Raw genomic sequence first — 19,855 nt, forward strand, 5'->3', positions numbered from 1 at the left:
GACTCCTGAATGTAATATAATAGGTAACTTATGATCAAAACTATGTTCCTCACCATCATAGGATGTTTGCGTTTGGGGGAGTGGTCAGTCCATATCGAATCATCCAGGTCATGAAACCAATGGTCTCAGAATGTTATGAAAAGTTTTTATTTCTTCTGTTTGCTATCATTATTAATCACGTAAAATTTTATTTTTGTGTAGAATACTTTTTAAGTTATTAATTTTTTTTGAAAAATATGTTGTTTCTGAGGCTTTTAGTGATTGTGACGTTGATTTAGTAAAAAACTCATAACTGTTAATTTTGATCATATCACTATTGTTTTTTCATTAAAATTTTCATAAAAATATACAGAATAAGGTAAAAATGCATTTAGCAACTTATCTCTTAATTGCTGCAGTAAATATTAGCTCAAACCTGGATTTCATAATTTTTTTGAAGAAAAAACATAAAATTTAAAAATGGGATTTAAGATAAAAGACACTACAGTAACCAAAGTATTTTTTTATATATTTTTTTTAATTATCCTAAAAGTATAAGTTAGTAGGATGTGAAAGAAAATTTGTGAGTTTTTTAACTGCCAGTATTTTTTAACCCTTAAATAATGCACATTTTACTTCCTGAAAAACGCATATAATGGTTCATGTACAAGATAGTGAAATAATGTTATGAAACTTTATTTGATCCAAAGTTATTAAAATATTTAATACCATCACTTCATCATTGATTTTAGAATTATTATAATTACACTTATTACACTGTTTAAATAAAGTAAACAAAGAAACTGCCAGACACCTGTGGCAATAAGAAAATGTAAAGAATAAAGATTAAGAAGTTGAGTCACCATCACTCTTTCCTTGTAGGTGTAGGCTTCATTGAAGCAAGCTGCTAGTTCCAACATGAGTAATTCAGGATTCAACATGAGTGTTCCCCTCCACCTCCTCAAACTACAAGCATAGGCTTCACCTATTAGTTTTATTCAGACTGTAATTATTAATGAAGGTTTGTAGTGTATTTATTAAAATGTCTGCAAACCAATCTGAACAGTTTAGTGTTGGAAAAGGAAATGGAACTGAATGCCATAAATTGAGTTATAAAGAACAGACAAAGCTGGTCAGTATTACATCATTGGAACAATCAGAAGTTAATATTTTAAGTCTGAGGAGCAGATTGAGTTTAGAACAATTGATTTCTGTCTGTGAGCATCATAAAACATTTTTCTTAAACAAGTTTGAGACCAATAAAAAATTCTGTATAGACCCATTCCAATCTTAAGAAAAAATATCAAAATCTTTAAGAGTAATTAGTTTGGAACTCTCCCAAAAAATTTACAAAAGTATGTAAAAAATCAGTCCCTGGGCAGAAAATATGTGATGTTTGTAGACAAAAAGTTAACAAACATAACCCACTATTGCATGACGAAACTGAAATTGAAGGAAAATTAAAATTGGAAAAACTAAATTCATCCAGGCAAGATTTAGGGGAATCCCCATTTAAATTTCATGGAATAGCACCACATAGCAAATCAAACTATGCAAAGAGAAAGATTGAATCTGTTACTAGTCCATTAAAGATATATTCCGCTTGGATATCTACTGACAGAACACAACAGGTGCAGTTCACTATAACATTAGAAGAATATTTGGAAATTTTAGTTGAAAGCCTCTCGATTCCCCCCCGAGGGGAGAAGATCCCACCTCGTAGCGTGTCCGGTCGCTACGCCACCCCCTCCGTTCCTAGCCAGCAGTGGCTTTAACGGAGGACATCTTCTCGCCCTCAAACTGATTGTGCCACACAGCTTTCAGTCCAAGCCCCGCAGAGATGCCACCGATGCAGATGCCCCGAGGGACATCTACATCGGTAAAAATTCACCCCGAGATAGATTTACGTGTTTATGCCTTCAGAATGAAGACAACAGACACCTGCAGCTACCACGTCGCCCTCAGGAACTAAGCTAGAAACCTAACCGCGGAAAGAAGACCCCGCGCCTAGATCCAACTATTAAAGAGCCACTTTCTGAATGTCTCAGATCCGTACTAACAACCTCAACAATAAACTTCCCAAACTTTAATGGGAAGTTTATTGTTTAGACCTGGTTCCCTTAAGAACCCCGCTTAATACTCAAAATGAGTTTTTATCTGACTCCGTTCCGGTCTGCCCAGGAGAGGAGAATTAACGCCTACTCCCGCACAGCGCCATCACGGAGTCAAGCGTGACATTCACCATCTTTCGTAGACCGCCGCCAAGACTCCCTTGCATACCACCAAAGCAGTACCCAGAGAAGCCCCTCCGACAGTGTCATTAGCTCATTAGTGCCCCCGTCGGAGTGCGACCGCACCCACCGGGCAAGAATAATTCCGCCCGCCGACAACGGCCGCAACTCCGCCGACAGCCTGATTTAATACATACCACCAATACATCTAACCGAGGCACGCTGCCTTAAGCGCCTACATTCGGCCAGTCAACTGCCCAGGTGGTCCCTAGCCACCCAGGTTCCTATCACCTACTAGATCCCTGCGGCAGCCCTGCTCAGGGCAAGGAAGCGAAGGAAGCCAGCAACTATTGTCCACTCTCTACGAGTCCTCCAGTTGACTCGTAGATCCAAAACAGAGTTTACTCTCTCAAGTTCCCTAGTAACTCTGGTACGTTCAGATTCGTACCGGGGACATATGTAAAGGACATGGTCCACGGTGTCATCGACCCTACAGTCCGGACAGAAGCCGGAATCAACCAACCTAAACTTTGCCAATTTATCCCTAAATGCACCATGTCCTGAGAGGAACTGAGTGGTATGCCGATTGGGGGATACCCAGCTAATCGCTCGCAACTCTCTAACATCGGGAAATATACCATGCGTATAACGACCTGTCAAAGAAGTGTTCCACCTATCTTGCCAAGAGTCGAAACCTTGGTCTTCGATCTCACGCATACGCCCAGCAGTAAGAAGGCCACCCTTCTTTGCAACATAACGCTGGCTACGTTCCGTAGCCGAAATATCCACAGGTTTGATGCCCGCGATCATAGTCACTGCCTCTCGCGAGACAGTCCTGTAACCACCGACAACCGCTAACAAAAGAAGACTCTGGGCTCGTAAAAGAATGTCCCTATAACATTGGTACCGCAAACGATGAGCCCAGACGGGCGCAGCGTACAACATAATGGCCTCACAAGCCCCTTTATAAAGAATCCGCATGGTACGGAAATTCAACCCCCAATCGGGATGGACCACTCTACGGACGCCGAAGAAAGCATCACACATGCCTTCTTCGCCACATACTGAAAGTGCTCCTTGAAGAGAAGCCTCTCATCAAGGATAACACCCAGATACTTCTGAAGAGTCACATACCTAATTGAACGACCGTCCATCACAACCCGCGGATGGCGAGTTGCAGCTAAACGGCCCTTTAAAAACATCATAGTGGTTTTCTCTGCACTGAAAACCATCTTATGCTGAAGACTCCACAACCGCAAAACCCTACATGCCTGTGCCGCTCTGAGCTCGATCTCAGCACACGAACTACCCTCAACCAGCAGCAGCCCATCATCGGCATAAGCCACGACGTGACAGCCACCAGGCAAGCGCAGCCGCATGAGAGAGTCAAACTCGATGGTCCAGATGAGTGGACCTAATACACTGCCCTGCGGACATCCTTTTGACAGGGTCTTTCCTACTTGCGAAATGCTGTCACGAAGGACAACAGTTCTGTCGCTGAAATAACTCGAGAGAGTCCTAATTTCTTCCTGTGTGCAACCACGCTTCTGCAATTGAAACAAGGCAGAAGGCCACCACAAGTTATTAAATGCCCTGGATATGTCCAAAAAGACACCGAGTACATACTTGCACTCACTGCCTGAAGCCAGATTCAGGACCCTAATAATCGCATCCTCTGTACTCTTACCGGGTCTAAAGCCATACTGGTCGTCCATCAGCATGTGATTCAAAGTAAGCCTACTATTAATGCAGAGGTAAAGTACCTTCTCGAAAAGTTTTCCAACAACTGGTAAGAGCGTCAGAGGACGGTAAGAAGAACTAACGGTGGGGTCCTTGTCGCCACCCTTGAATAACAGCTTCAAGATTCCTCGCTTCCAGCAAGCGGCAATACCCGGCAAACATAGTTGAAGGCCTAGTAAAACTAATACCTCACTCTTTCATTACAAATCTCAAGCCAGATATTTGAAAAAAAATCAAAAGCAATCTGAAAGTAGATGAAGCCATTGTTCTTATTGATTTTAATGAAAATTATTCTTTTGTTTTGCAAAATGAAGCCCAATGGATATCATTAGACAAACAACCGCTGTTGTTTGTCTAATGATGACTTATAACAGGTGTAAATAGCAAATGAGCCTACATCAAAACTTTTAGAAGATTGTAAGTTCTTTCATTCACTGATTTTATTCAGTTCATTGTATGTTAACTTTTAAAGTTTATTCAAAATTGAATTATACACTTTCAAGTCTTAATATTTAAAAAATGGTATTTTGTACACAAACTTATGTAGGATTTTATGTACTAATTAAATAAATACAGTAGGTAATGTATATTTTAGAAATGAGCCATAAATTGGTATATAGGACCTTGATACTATCTCTAGTTGCATCATCTGAATGCAAATTATTTTTCAATTTTTTTGTGATGTATTAAATGTATTGGCATTCAAAAAATCCCAGATTTTCTTCCAGAACCTACTTGCTCATACTTTTTGGATTATATAAAAAAAAAAATACTGTGGTTTCTGTAGTGCCTTTTATCTTAAATCACATTTTAAAATTATATGTTTTTTCTTCAAAAAAAATTATGAAATCAAGGTTTGAGCTTATATTTACTGCAGCAATTAATAGATGAGTTGCTGCTAAATGCATTTTTACCTTATTCTTATGATTTTCATATTCTTATGAAAATCTTAATGAAAAAACCATTGTGATATGATGAAAATTGACGAAGTTATGAGTTTTTTTGCTAAATCAATGTCTCAATCACTAAAAGCCTCAGAAATAACATATTTTTCAAAAAAAAATTAATAACTTAAAAAGTATTTAAGATATCAAAATAAAATTTTACATGGTTAATAAGGGTGCCAAATAGAAGAACAGATAAAAAAATTTTCATGACATTCTGAGACCATGGGTTTCGTTTTAATTTTTAGTTGGTTGATTTGAAACAAACTAACCCGGAGAATTAATAACCATGATTTGAGTGACAGTGATATTGTTATAACTTTTTATGTTCTATTATTATGTTTATTCTTCTTGTAAACTTATTGAGAAAAACATTGATTTTAATTTGGAAGTACATGAATCAACAACCTGACTCAACATTTATATTACAAAATTTTACTATGATTGCATTCACTCATTTCAGAAGTAATATTAAAAATAATATATAAAATTCCTTGTTACCACTGATTGGTACCAATAACCAAGACTGTAGTTTTAAAACATACCCAGAAATGAGAACACAGAATGCTGTGAATGACCTTAAAGAAGGTAAGTAAAATAAATAATAATAAATATGTAAGTAAAAAAATATACAAATACATACTTGATTAAGGACAAGGACTTGTTACAAACATTTATTATTCTTTGATATTTAAATTTTACGATAGAATTTCTTTTTTCATTCTCAAAGAAAGTTTGTCAACTATGATGTATTTTTTTGTTTATAATTGTACTTCTTAAATAACAGATTCTCTCTCTCTCTTATGGTATTTTGTGTTCCCCAATTTTTAATATTCTATTCCTAATTATCATCTTTCTGTCACAAGTTATTATTTTTGCTTTTGTCTTATTTATTCTCAAAGTGAATTTTTCTTTGAGCAGTGTCATTTAGTATTTCCTTTTAATTCATCTTTGGTCTCTGTCAAAGAATATTGTTATAAGAAAATCTTAATATCTTTATTAAGTTGCATACCATGCAACGATACTTTTGCTATCAGGTGCTAGTCATCCATATTCCCTTCTAAAATTTTGTTGTACAGTAATTGGTGATTTTGACTCGTGATACCACAACACTCATTGCACTTTCTCCTAGATTGATGCCATTTTATAAAAAAATGATTATAGTACCTTCTACTCTGTCTCTACTTGCAACAAACCAATATAAAAAAAACTTGAAAAAACCAGCATGAATAAAGCATTATAAAATGTTTTAAATTTATGAATCATATGTCCGTCAATCACATGTAAAAACAATAAATGATCTTTTGGTGTGTTATTACATCAAAAGTAAATATTCTTGTACTTGTTTTATGTACCAAATTGCACCAATTTAAAACTGAGAGAGTGTTTGGTCAGTTTAATGATCTTTTTACCACTATTTTTAATGAACTTTCAGAATAGTTTTCAGTGTAAAATTATCCATGACTCCAATATCAGATGACCAGTAAAGCTTAAACAGTGGTAGTGTTCTGTTTTACATCATTTTTTTGTGTAATAGTATTCTATGCTGATTTTATTGTGTTATGTAATAATTTTATTCTGTCCATGAATTAAAATTAGAAAATAGGATTTTATTTCGGATATTTTATGTATAGAAATGAATTTTACTGTTCTAAATATTCAGCAATTTATTAGAATTTAACGGTTTTTTTTAGCAAAAAGTAAAAAAATTTACTATTTACTGTGCTTATTTTTCTATGTAGGTAAGGGATCTAATTTTTTTTAAAAGTGTTCTCTCTCTCTCTCTGCATGTGTGTGTGTGTGTGTGTGTGTGTGTGTGTGTGTGTGCACATGCAAATATGCACACACTAATATTATTATTGCACACAGGTCTGTAAATTGCTAAGATGCATTTTATTTTTTGTAACTTTAATGTTTCATATAATGCTGAAGCATAAAGGCATTATCTTTCAGCAACTCTTAAATTTCAATTTGTAGCTATTGTCTGTTTTTCACTTCATAAAATTATTCACAAATGACACAACTTATTAACAAAATTAGCTGATTGAACTTATTTAACCTTAAAAAATGGTTTACATGATTGAAATCTTAGTGTGTGTACCATTTTTTTAACTTGGAGGCTGCTTTCACTTGATTGGAAGATAGACTTGTGGAATTTTCTTACATTGGATTTTTAAAAAAATACACAATATGATTAAAAATGGTATCTGCTCCTCTTTTGGTAAAACATTTTTAACCTACTCATCAAGATCTGTTCTCATGAAAAGTTTCAATAGGTAAAAATAAAATTTTAATCATCATTCCAAAAGGTTTTCTTTTCATTTAAATAGGTGAACAGGGAACACTCATATTGTCATTAATGTTTTTATTACCCATAAAACAACATTTTATTACTGAAAAAAAGTTCATTTTACTACTGAAAATACATTTTAGTGAAAAATTTATTAAGTATGAAAATTAAAACAAAAAGAATCATAAAAAATTGTTACAGAAATATTTGAAATTTTAAACAGGTGTTCCTTTCCCCAATCTTTCAGGGACAATTTGTTGTGTTTATTTGCTGCGGATGTGTTTTAATAAAAATCTTGTAAACAAGAATTGAAGGAAGTAAAGTTTGAAACAATTTTTGTATAAAATATTTTTTTAAGTTTTTATAACAGTTCCTTTCTTAGTATTAAATATAAACTGATACCTGGAAGATCACATTAACTGAATAAAATTATAATCAGTTTGAGCTTCATGATTTTATACTAAACATTGTATTTTTTATTATATAATTATCTAGTATTTCGGTTTTCTATTATAATTTTTATTTTCAGTAATTTTTCTAAGTCTCTTAACAGTCAGGAACTGAGTTATTGTGTTTACATATCGATGTTTTGCAGTGTAATTTGATATAATAAATTCAAAATTTTGTCAAAGGGCCTTCACTCTTTCTAATACACGAGCAGAAGACTGTCTGATGTGGGTACTTGAGTCATTGCAGTATCAGTATTTTTAATTACTTTACTATTATAATCATGATTTTATATTTAACTAAAGTGGACCTTTTAAAAAGGAATTTTTTAATAATAAGAAATGGAAATACTTGGTTATTTATTATTTACTTATTAATTTAGCATTCATGTAAAACATCTTGCTTCAAAAATTTATTAATATCGAGTAATTAGCATAGTGAATTTAATTTATTAATAAATTTTGTTCAAAAGAAAATTATATTTCCTCTCAGAATAAAAATTAATTAGGTCTTAATAAGCAGCAGGTAACTGAACAGAACTGAATCATATTTTGCTAATTTTATATCCTTCAGTATTGTCTTATCTTCGCAGCCCAACTAACATTTGCTACATTTTTATAAATTCAGATAATACAGAATACAAAATAAATCCCAGTAATTGTTTGTTATGTGTTCTATTATCCTACAAGCACATGCATTTTTTTCATATAGTTTTGGTGTGCTTTTTGTTTTATTGTTTAATGTATGTAAAATTTTAATGATTTGTATGTAGTTTTGTCAATACACTACTTTTACTGTTTCAGGTTATGCAAAATTAACTTCTTAACAATTGCATGTTTTCTTTTCATGTTTGTAGATTATCTGCTTATCTTTTTGCATACTACTCGCTTTTATTACATAATCTATATTCTGTGTGTATGTATATGTGTGTGTTGTGTTTCAAGCACAAATGGTATACTAATTTATTTTAAGTATATCATTCAACTATTCTTTTGGAATTTATCACCGTATATTTGGTTTTCTTGATATTAAATATGCTCAACATTTCTTTATAGAATGTTATGGCATTATAGAATGTATGGTAATACATACTACCTCAAATATATTGCTTTATCAGTTAAATAGTATGGTTTTACTTTTTTAGCTTTTTCTAGCAGTTAGTTAAATGTTAAAATTATTTTTTAGGGGAAAGGATCTCATCTCTTTACCACTATTGTGTATCTTAAAATTGACTTGTGGAATTATATTTTTGTTTGACCTTTTATAGGAAAATTGATGTTTTATCTAATTCATTTTTATGCTATATTTTTTCATAAATTAACTAAACATATTTATATTTTGAAAATGTTATTTTGTTTGTTTTGTTTTGCATTTTATTTTAGCAGGGGTCGTTTTGTGTTCGGAATGAAGATGTTGAAAATGAAATTCAAACCAGTAAGGTAATAATTATAAATTTATTGTTAACTCTGTTAATTTTTTTTAGATTGTATTATAGGTGTTACAAAAGTTACTATGCCATTATTATTTTTTTTTTTTTTTTAATAATTTATGTTTGTAATCACTGATATTTTGATTTATTGGTTCATTACTTATTGTAATTTAATTAATATTTATTTTTTAAAAATTCCAAATATCCAGTATAATTAAATTGAATATTGTTCCAATGAGATAAGACAAATTGAAATAAGTTTCTTCTTTGCCACATTATAAAAATTATACTTCTTCATCTTTATTGTTCTTTGTTAAAATTCTTACTATTAGCTTTTCTCTGTTTAATTCTTACCTTCATTTTTGAGAGCAATTAATGGTGTCTAAACACCATTAATTGCAAATTAATATTTGCAATATTATATCTATTTCAAATATTATCTCCTTTTTTGCTAATGTAGCAGTAATAATAACATTTTTGTTTGAAGATAATTTCATTTTCCGTTATAGTACAGCAACTGTGTTAATGTTTTTAATTTAGTAATTTGTTTAATAACATTTGATTTTAATTTATACATCACATTAATCTTCAACTGAACTGACAGTTTTTAATTTCAGACATTCTTCTTGAAAGTTGCTTGTAATTTTTTTCTGCAATAATTGATCAACGCAAGTGTGTGTGTGTATATATATATATATATACACACAAACATATAATCCAGTTAAAGAAATTGAAGTATTTAAAAAGCTATGTTTTAAATATTATTGCTTTCTAAACACAATACAATACTTTTAAGATGACATATTCATGAGTCACAAATATGATCATATTAATGAAAGCATTCTAGTAACAGAGGTGTCTTCTTGCCATATGCAATGTACTTATGCTGATATCAAGAAGTATACAAAACAGTATTTGTTTTTTCTTTACCTTTAGTTACTTTTTTTACTTTTAATTATTGTCTGTACTGCATTTTATTGTATGAATTTTGTTTGCGCTATGTTTAACAGTTTATTACTTTATATACATGATGCATTTCTATTAATACACAGTATATTATTTATTAATCAGGGTTTAGTGTAGTGCAATATTAATATTGTAATGTATAGAAGTTTATTGGAAATGTTTATACTTCTGTAGAGATATATATATTTTTTAAAATTTTATAAACCAACATTTTCTTATTGACAGTTGCCGATATGATGATTATTTTCAAATTCCATTATTGTAAAAACATATTTTCTGATGTTTTCCATTTGCATAAATATAATCGTATTTGTTATAAGGTTTAGCACACTTCCTTAAAATTATCAGAAGAGTCAGGATCCTTATAACCCTTTCAGAATCTTATATGATAGCTGTCTCATTATCTTGTTTCTATTTCTTTATGTACTGTGTAATTTTTATCTATAGCTAAAACTCCCAAACTTTCTATCTCTGCATCTCATTTTGCATACTCTTTATTGTAGACTCTATATCCTCAAGGACTAGATTCTTCCCATTCTTCAGGATCAATAGGTTCTATAGTTCTTTTTTCTGTCCAATCTCTATTATTTTGGATTGAAATTACATACCTTACAATTACCTTCTTAAAAACAGTTAAGAATTATCATGTTGGTGTTATTTTAAGTCCTAGTAATCACACTTATAGCATTTAGACCATTTATTATAAAAAAGCAGTTAGTTTATTTTTATTGGAAATGTGAAGAATTTATTTAATGACTAGATATTTTCTGAATTGATTCTGAAGACGAGTGGTTGCAAATGGCTTATGCAATTAAGCAATACAAATTCCACTCAGTTATTCCTCTAAGCATATTTTGTGTTTTTAGTTGAGCAACAGATTGATTTGTGAATTACAGAATCAAAGCAATACTGCTTTTTGCCTGCCATGAAGCAGCTAGCTTCTCAAGGAACATTGAAAATATCTTATTTAAGACTAGTTTATTTTTGTTATTAACACCTGGTTTCAATTTTTCATTGTCATCTGCAGTAATGTAAATTAGAACCATCAGTCGTTGATTTAATTTCTTAATGCCATGATACATCTAATTCATGACACGATTCATTAGCTAAAAGACTAGAAAATACCATTTTCATTACATTTGAAAAGATTCATCAGATCATAAATGAAAAGAAAAACCGTATTGTACCAATAAAATAAAACTTTAAAGTGTAGTAATTTAATTTTAATAATTTAGATTATTGTTCTTTGAGATTAATTGATTACAAATTATCATTTTCACTGTGTAGGTGAACTTTTATTTTAAATTTCTACCCATATGTAACATTTTAAGGTTTATATACACTTTTGATATTGTACTGTCATACATTTGCATATATTTTTTAATTAAATTTCTTCCAGTGAAAAATTAAAATTATATCAATCAATAAAAGAACATTTGTATAAAGGTGTGGATAGATGTTATATAAAATGATACACTTGAAACGTAGTTAACAGATTAAAAGAAAAAGCTCTCACATTTTGAATAAAGATTCAAAAAAATTGATTCTTTGTGCAAAGTGGCAAATTATAAATCAAATCGACAAAAACAGATGATTTAATATGTTGTGATATTCAGATTATAAATTCTTCTATATAGTTACAGTTAGAATAATAATAGTACAATGAAGGAATCAAAGATGCTGAAATGACCTAATTATTACTTTTTCACTTATAAAGTGTAAAAGCAATTATTAAGTTGAAGGAAATGATTTTTTTTTTAAACAAAAAATAAATATAATTATTATTGAACATTACTTATTATAACTTTTTATTTTATTTTGTGTGGTAATTGAACTTATGTATTTCCTTATGTTACCCAAATAACTGTGATACGTATTGTGTCTTACATGCCCAATGGATGATTGACAACTGTGTGTTGATGATAAAATAGGCCCTATGTAGGTGTTATTTTGGGTAGATTTCTGTTTTGTATTATTCTTAATCTAATTAATCTCTTCATTTGTTAGGTTGTAATATGTGTATTTAATCCCTTTCTATCCTTAATTTTTTTATGAATAAAAATTTTTATTTTTCTTTCTTTTACTAACACTAATCTTAACAATGCCATCCTTACTTTTTTTTATTCAGGTCATTTTTTCTGGACTAAAGTTTTTATTTATTGTGATTAACACTGTGAAATAATTAACAGGTGTTTTAGCATGTTATTTGATTCATTAGTTTTTTATGGTAGCTGGTAGCTTTAAAATGAATTAGCATTACTTTGTTACTGTGCTTGTTGTTTGTTATTATCATATTAAAAATATACTGTAATTATTTAACGGAAACAACAATTGCATAGTAACTTTTATAATATCCTATATTTATTATGGTGTGGTTTAATTAAAAATATTTATAATTTTTTATTTTTTGTTTTTTGTTTTGTTTTTTTTTAGAAAACGTAAATTTAAAAGGATGGCTGTTGATATTGAGATGGCATCCACTTCTCGTCCATCAATTGTTTCTTGTATTCCATCGTCTTTTACTTCTGGAAAAAAGAAACGTATTTTAAGACACAATGCTAACTGTGAAAACAGGTAACTATTTCTTTTTCCAGATTCCAGTTATGATTGAATTTGCATAATTCTTATCTTTTTTGTATTATTTTATAATGTAATGTAATTTTTATAATAAAATGTTTAAGGAAAATATATCAATGAAATTTTAAGGAAACATTCTGTATATAGAGAAGAATGTATACAATTTGTAGAAGGATCAAGTTGGAATAATGAAAATGGAATATGAAAGGTGAGCTTTGACTCAGAAAGGTACGAAATGAGGATTTACTCTTTCATTATTGGTTTTCAGCTTGTACATAGGAGAAACAACTCAGGAATCAAAACACAATTTTGAGAATGGGGAAGTATGTGAATGATTTAAATACAGTAAGCTCTACAACAAAGCTAGCTCTTCGTTAGGAAAATTTCTTTATAACAGAAGAATTGACTGATCCGTTCACAATTCCTAAACTAATCAGTGTTTTTTTTAAGTTCTGAGTTACACATAAGAAAAAACTAAAATTACCCTATAACAGCTGAAGAGTATGTATCTACAACTACTTTTGAATCGGTGGCCACATCATTTTTCTGTGATTAATGGTCAAAGTATTTAAACTCATTATACAGAAACAAGTTACACTAATTTGCAGTTGCTGGTGGTTTATGCTTTTCTTTGAATCTTATAAATAACTTTCTTAACCTGTTAATAACAAGAACAGCCATCAGCTCAGCAACACAATACATTTCTCTTTGCTTTGTATAGACCACAAATGTTGGCCTAAATGATCTCATGTATTATTATAAATCGTGAAATAATGTATGTAATTTTATGCTTCAGTTTTAATTAATAAATAGTTGAAATTTTGTAACTTGTCCAACAACTTCATAACTAGTTATAAACTAGGTATGAAGTTACTGTACCTCATTGTTATATGAAAGGAAACTTGGTTCAGTAATAGGCAATACCAAAGTACAATTGACTTTCACTGTTAAAGTTACTTAATATTGACCCATAATTCATGTATAATAGTCACTGTATTTTTATGCAGTTGTAAGTATAGTATATATTTGTTACATTCTTCAAAAAGATTGGGAACTAGTTATAATTTAAACAATAGAACAGTCATTTTGACATGCTGGTTTTACTATGCAGAAAACAATAAATGAAGAAAATAGTTAAAATGACGATCTGGCACGTAATGTACCATGCTACCTTTTAGTACTTTTATCTAAAATTGACAAATGTTGAAAGGGGGATGATAGGGTAGCTGCAGTGGCTGAATTTACTGATTATAATATCATTGAAATCATCCTCACCCTCAATAACAAAGGTAATAAAGAAAGTGAGCTAGAAATTTTTCATCAACTTTTAAACCAGTTTTGGATACTGTTAGGCTTGTTTTGATAAACTTTAGAAGCCTTTGTATTTACTCCTGCTTGCAAATGCAGTTATTGATTACAGAAAACGATGTTTTTAAGAGGATTATTATTGATCAAAACGTAGCAATCAAAATTTGCTAGTTACTTTTGTTAAAAAACAATGATTTGTGAAAAGTTCAGTAAATGAGGACAATTAAAGCTGAGTATTTTTTTCTTTAATTATGGTTCTTAAGTAAAAAAAGTTATAAATTTTAAGTAAAATTAAATTTAATGTATGAGGGCAGTCTAGAAAGTAACTTGCGTTTGTACCTAGTGTGAAGATGTGTGGGGATAGAGCTGCCATCTTGGCGTTAAAATGTTTCTACACTCAGTATGCATCAAGCTGTTGTAGTATACAGACTGTGATTTCTCTACTTTGTTGTAAATTATTGAAATGTGTGCTTCAATAGAAAATCCCGCAAGCTGTGAGGTGCATTCAGTGATAAGGTTTTTACTGGCAAAAAACCTCAAACCAATTCAAATTCATCAGCAACTTTGTGAGGTATACAAAGATGAAATAATGAGTGAAGGTGGAGTGAGGCAGTGGTGCTTTCAGTTTAAAAATGGTCGCACCAGTGTTCTTGATGAGGACTGCAGTGGTCAACCCAGCCTTGTGACTGATGAACTGATGATGAAAATCAACGATAAAATGTGTGAAAATCGCCGCATTATGATTATGGTACTCTTGCTTCATTTTCCCCAAATTTCATAAACTTTTACTGCATGAAATTATATCTGGGAAGCTTGGTTATCATAAGTTCCTAAGGCAGCTGATTTCCACAGAGGACTTGAAGAGCTTGTGCATCGTTATGGTAAATGGCGACAATGTAGAAAAATAGTTTAAGATTGTCCCTTTCAAATGTATATAATAAAATTTCTTTTCTTTTATTTGGTTGGTTTTTTATTTTAAAACGTATGTTACTTTCTGGACAGCCCTCGTATAAGTGGTTTTTCTGTATATAGTGGATAATGCTAAATACCTATTTGATAAATGGTTTTCTGCAAATACCCTGATAAGTTTAAATTTACATCCTTATATTTTTGCTTATATCTTTTAATTTAGTCTAATTTTATTTATTTTTTTTTTTAGAATTAGAATAGTTATTCAGAAATAAACAACATTAAGCATATAATTTAAGAAAAAAAAAAATTTATTTTGAAATCATAACATATGACTCCATTTAACAAAATTTCTCTATAAGAGAAGTATCATGACCCATCAAATTCATAAATTTGTAAACTGTGTGTGAATCATTTTAATTGTATCATATTTTTAAATTTATTATAATTGTGACATCACAGAAAGTAAATTTTTTTCAGTCGACTGTCATAATTTTCATCAATTTCATTTCAGATTATTTTTCATTCAAAAGTTTGGTTGGGTTCAGTTACTTGTAATTATGTGAGGTTAGGGCTTCCCAGTCAAAAATTGGGGATGTACAAGACTACACTTCATTTACCCTCATACATGTCATCCTCATTTATCCTCTGAAGTATTATCTGAAAGGTAATTACCGGAGGCTAAACAGGAAAAAGAAAGAAAGTCAAACACTGGGTGCTGCCTGTTAGTGTAAGTTTTCTTTACTTGCATCATCTTGTGTGACAAATGTTACATTATTAAAATATTGTTTCATTGTTTAATTATTATTTTATTTTCATTGATTAGTTATTAGACTTTTGCCATATTTTTATGCTAATATGACTTTTTATTTCTTCAGAAAACCTTGTACTGCGTAAGTATTTATATTAAATCAAATTCAGTTTTGTTCATTTTACATGTTATTCTTACATTCTCAGACTTTTGAAATGAGAAATAATGATCATGATATTTTAATTGGGGATTTCAAGTCAATCTGTAAACTTAATTTCTACTAGTAGATTAGAGATTTAGTTATCCATATAACAACATGTTCATGAGATTTAGATACGGTTATTTTCCATTTTTTTAGCCTAATAAATTTTGTGCTCTTGTAAATTTATGTGTTATATTTATTCAAGATATAATATATAATAAAAGAAACTTTCACCAGTTTTCTCAAAGGAAATTAGGAAACTATCGCTGTTACTGAAATCTATAGTACAAGATAATAATGCAATATTCATGGTGACACTGCTTAATTAAAATGATAGTGAAATCAGCACTGATGACCCCCGATTCTAAAACAAAAAGAAGTGATTGTTTTGTCAATTTGTTCATCTAAGATGAGGTTGACAAAATTCAACTGCAAAATTTGCAAACGTACAGTTTATATATTGAAAGCTTCATTTATAAATTGGTATTATGAATACGGGGAAGCAAAAAGATATCTGCTAAAAATTGTATAGCTGTTGAATATTTTTTTATTAATGTTAGTCATGGAGGTATTATGATTCTAGTAATTTAGTCATTGCACCAGCCAACCAAAATTTTGGGAAATGGGAATTAGTGTTTTATATATTTCCCAGTTGAAAAGCAGTTCCAAATGCATAGGCTGAGATGGTGGTTGTGTGTACTGGATGGACCCAGATTGCTTGTCGCACAAACTCCTCTGTAGGCAACGTCCTACTCATTGGAAAATTGAATGATCTGCACCAAAGAAAACTTGGATAAAACAAGTTGCAGATGCCCTAAGGAATCAGCAAATTGACCTCAACCAGGCCAGGATCATTGCTATAGACTATAAAGCACGAAAAAGCATTATGAGTAAAGTTCAGAATCCCATGGGACCCACAGCAGTGTGTTGGTTGCATGGCCAGACGCCCCCTCCAGTCAATAGCTAGGGATCAAAGAAGAAAAAATATCAAAACTGGTGAAGACTTATCTGGAAATTATTCTGATTGTTCTTCAGGAAATCAAGATAAACCTTCCACATATAGTATCGACTAGGTGTTTAATTTAATTGACCCAATATTGTTAGGAAAAACTAAGAGCATTTGCCTTCTGGAGTAATGAGAATTTACAGACCATTATGATATCTGTACGTTTGCTAACAAAAAATACTTACCAAAAGTTAAACTGATATTATGTACTCAAATGTTGCATTATCTATGTCATTAGTGTCTCATGAAAATACTTATTTTTCTATTAGTTACAGCTTTTTGGGTAGAAATTTATGATTCTATTAAAAATTCTCTTGATGCCAAGGCAGAAGACTTCAAGAAATGAAACTTAGATCAAGCAAACACTCAATTGCATCCAACAAGCAGAATTCAGCAGTTTAGTTTAGACTTGCACTTATGTTAAGCAAAGTAGAACTTCTCCTATGTTCACATTTAAAGGAAAGAGAAACTATTAGATAAATGTACTAAAATTTCATTTTTCAGACATAGAGATGAATATTTAATCTATTGCTTGGCTATGAATGACATAATTTGTTCCTGCTGTGTTATAAATGGATTAATCTCTACATAGGTATTAAATAAATTTGATGTCGATAATAGGTATAAATTTATAAATTCATTAAAGGGCATATTGCCATCATTTAAATAACCATTCCTTTTTAGTGGAAAGATGAATATATATTACTAACTTTGAAAGCTGTCATAAAAAAAAAATAGTAAAAAATTTCTAAGTTCTAATAACTTTATAAAATTTATTGAAATACTGGTACAATTTAAGTTTATACCTTTCCCTTTTTTTTTTTTTAAATTGAAGAACACCACAGAATTGTTGTAGGATACAATGGCATAATCATTTATGTAATACCAATTCAAAAGTTGACTTGTTTTGTTATTTTTAAATAGCATAATCAAAATTCTGAGAATTAGAGAAAATCGATATAATTTTCAAAATGATACAAAACTGATTAAAATCTGTTGTACTGTGCTTTCCAAAAAAATTGTTCAAATGTTGACATGTGATATTACTATTACAATGAAAAGTATTTACAAAGCTATCCATCAATATAATTTTTTAACTTTGAAAGTGTAGATTGTATTTTTTGTATTCAAATTTAGGTATTGTGGCAGTTTTTTGGGTGCAACAGGCTGCAGTGGTAAGAGAAAACGTAATAGTCGTGCTGATATTCATCGTAAGTTGGTAGAATCGCCACCGAGAGTGCTTGGTTTACATAGATTGACCTTGAAAGAAGACTTTACACCTCCTAATGATTCCCAATCTATAGTCATGGAAACAGCAACTCCTGCGCCTAGTAGTAGTTCACTTTCTAGTTCTGAGAGTGATACTGGAATATTCACAAATGATGAAGGAAGAGAAGGTTTGTTTGCCAGATATGTGCTTTGTCTGATTGTGTATATTTTGTTTAGTATTTTATTACAGAAAAGATGATTTAATTCATTAGATTTTTTTTTGTAATGAAAGTAAAAAAGGTAAATTTTAACTTTTCAACTGAACACTGATCATATAACACTGTACAAAATTGTTTTAAAAGAATTCTTTAACCAAAGAATACTTTTAATTTAACCATATACATTTAATTTTTACAGGCTAAGGTTGAGTTCTTCATATTGTGTGTATGTGCACTTCACATGTATGTGTGTGTGTGTGTGCGTGATTTTTTTTTTAATGAAATATGAATTAATTGACGGATTTTAACCTAGCAGTATATTTTTTTATTTAACAGTTAAAATGATTTTTCTGGGGTTTTACCCTTTCTTTCAAATAGTTAGTGTTTTTTTTACTTCCTTGTATGAAGTAAAGGAAGTATTGTGATCATGAAAAATTTCAGATTTCAATGGAAATATCCATTTTGACTAGTTTCAGAATGACGTCTGTACGTGCGTATATATGTTGTATGTATGTACATACGTATGTATCTTGCATAACTCAAAAACGATTAGCTGTAGGATGTTGAAATTTTGGATATAGGACTGTTGTAACATCAAGTTGTGCACCTCCCCTTTTGATTGCAGTCGACTGAACCAAAAGTGTCGAAAAAAGCTCAAAATCCAAAACTTTTGGATTTTGGACTTTTTCTTAACTGCAGTAATAAGCCCTCATTGAGAGCTTTTCAATGATATATCATAAGTGGTACTTATTTTCATTGGTTCCAGAGTTATAGCCAAATATTTTAATTAATGAAATATTTGGATCTTAGGAAAAGGCACATCGGTTCGAAAAGACTTCATCCCCCTTTTTTTTTTTAATTTAAATATATTGATTTATTAATAATTATTAACCCCTCATTGTAAACAATTTTTACAATGAATAATAATTCAATAACAAAAAAAAAAATATTAAAAAATATCAGTTTTTAATGAAATAAAATTTTATGTACTTTTCATTTTAAAAAAATGTGTAAATATAATTTAATAGGCATACAAGGAAGTTATGTGTTGTCCATATCAGATTTTTACAATTTGTACGTTAAATTTTTAAAATCATTATTATTATGTTAAACATATTTTTTTTGTATCGTCACCACTGTAATATGTTATTTTTTACATACTGTTTGAAACTATGATGCTTTTTTGTCAGTTTACACCTATATTTTCATTACTTAACTACTTCCAGATATTTTTTTATTTATTAGGTAACCTTATAAAATTGATTCTTAATTTTACCTTAAAAGTTTTGTTTATGTACTACACGTGTATTTATGTAAAAATGATGTACTATCACATTGCTTTACTTTTGAGCCTTGTAAAGAAAATTTTGAGCAGCCATTACTATTATAAGTCTATGTTTACTTCACTTACAGTTCAGTAATATAATACATCACATATTGTTCTTTCTCTTGTAGCAACGCCATGTTACTGTTGCCTGGGCTCATAACAGCTTTGCCCATTCAGTAGTCTTAACACACTTGCTAACTGACAGTGAATGTGTAAACTAAAACTTGTTGTTGCTTCAAGTTTACAAATAGAACACTATGAGTGTTGCAGAATAAAAAAACTACATTCATCTATGAAATCCCAGAGTTCTTTTTTGGACACC

The 19,855-nt window shown here is 30.5% G+C and overlaps 1 protein-coding gene across 4 annotated transcripts in view; it reads left to right on the forward strand.

Annotated features, from left to right (window-relative positions):
- The window catches only part of LOC142331456 (G patch domain-containing protein 2-like), a 62,472-nt gene that overhangs the window by 23,007 nt on the left and 19,610 nt on the right, over window positions 1-19,855 (forward strand). For 2 of the 4 annotated variants that reach the window (XM_075377376.1, XM_075377379.1), the window contains 3 exons: window positions 9,014-9,070; window positions 12,460-12,600; window positions 17,917-18,176. In XM_075377376.1, the coding sequence (XP_075233491.1) occupies window positions 9,014-9,070; window positions 12,460-12,600; window positions 17,917-18,176 (458 nt within the window). The remainder of the gene's footprint in view (window positions 1-9,013; window positions 9,071-12,459; window positions 12,601-17,916; window positions 18,177-19,855) is intronic. The other 2 variants (XM_075377377.1, XM_075377378.1) reach the window with 2 other exon arrangements.

This window comes from Lycorma delicatula, chromosome 10 (assembly GCF_047948215.1).
Source record: "Lycorma delicatula isolate Av1 chromosome 10, ASM4794821v1, whole genome shotgun sequence".
NCBI classification, from domain to species: Eukaryota; Metazoa; Arthropoda; class Insecta; order Hemiptera; family Fulgoridae; genus Lycorma; species Lycorma delicatula.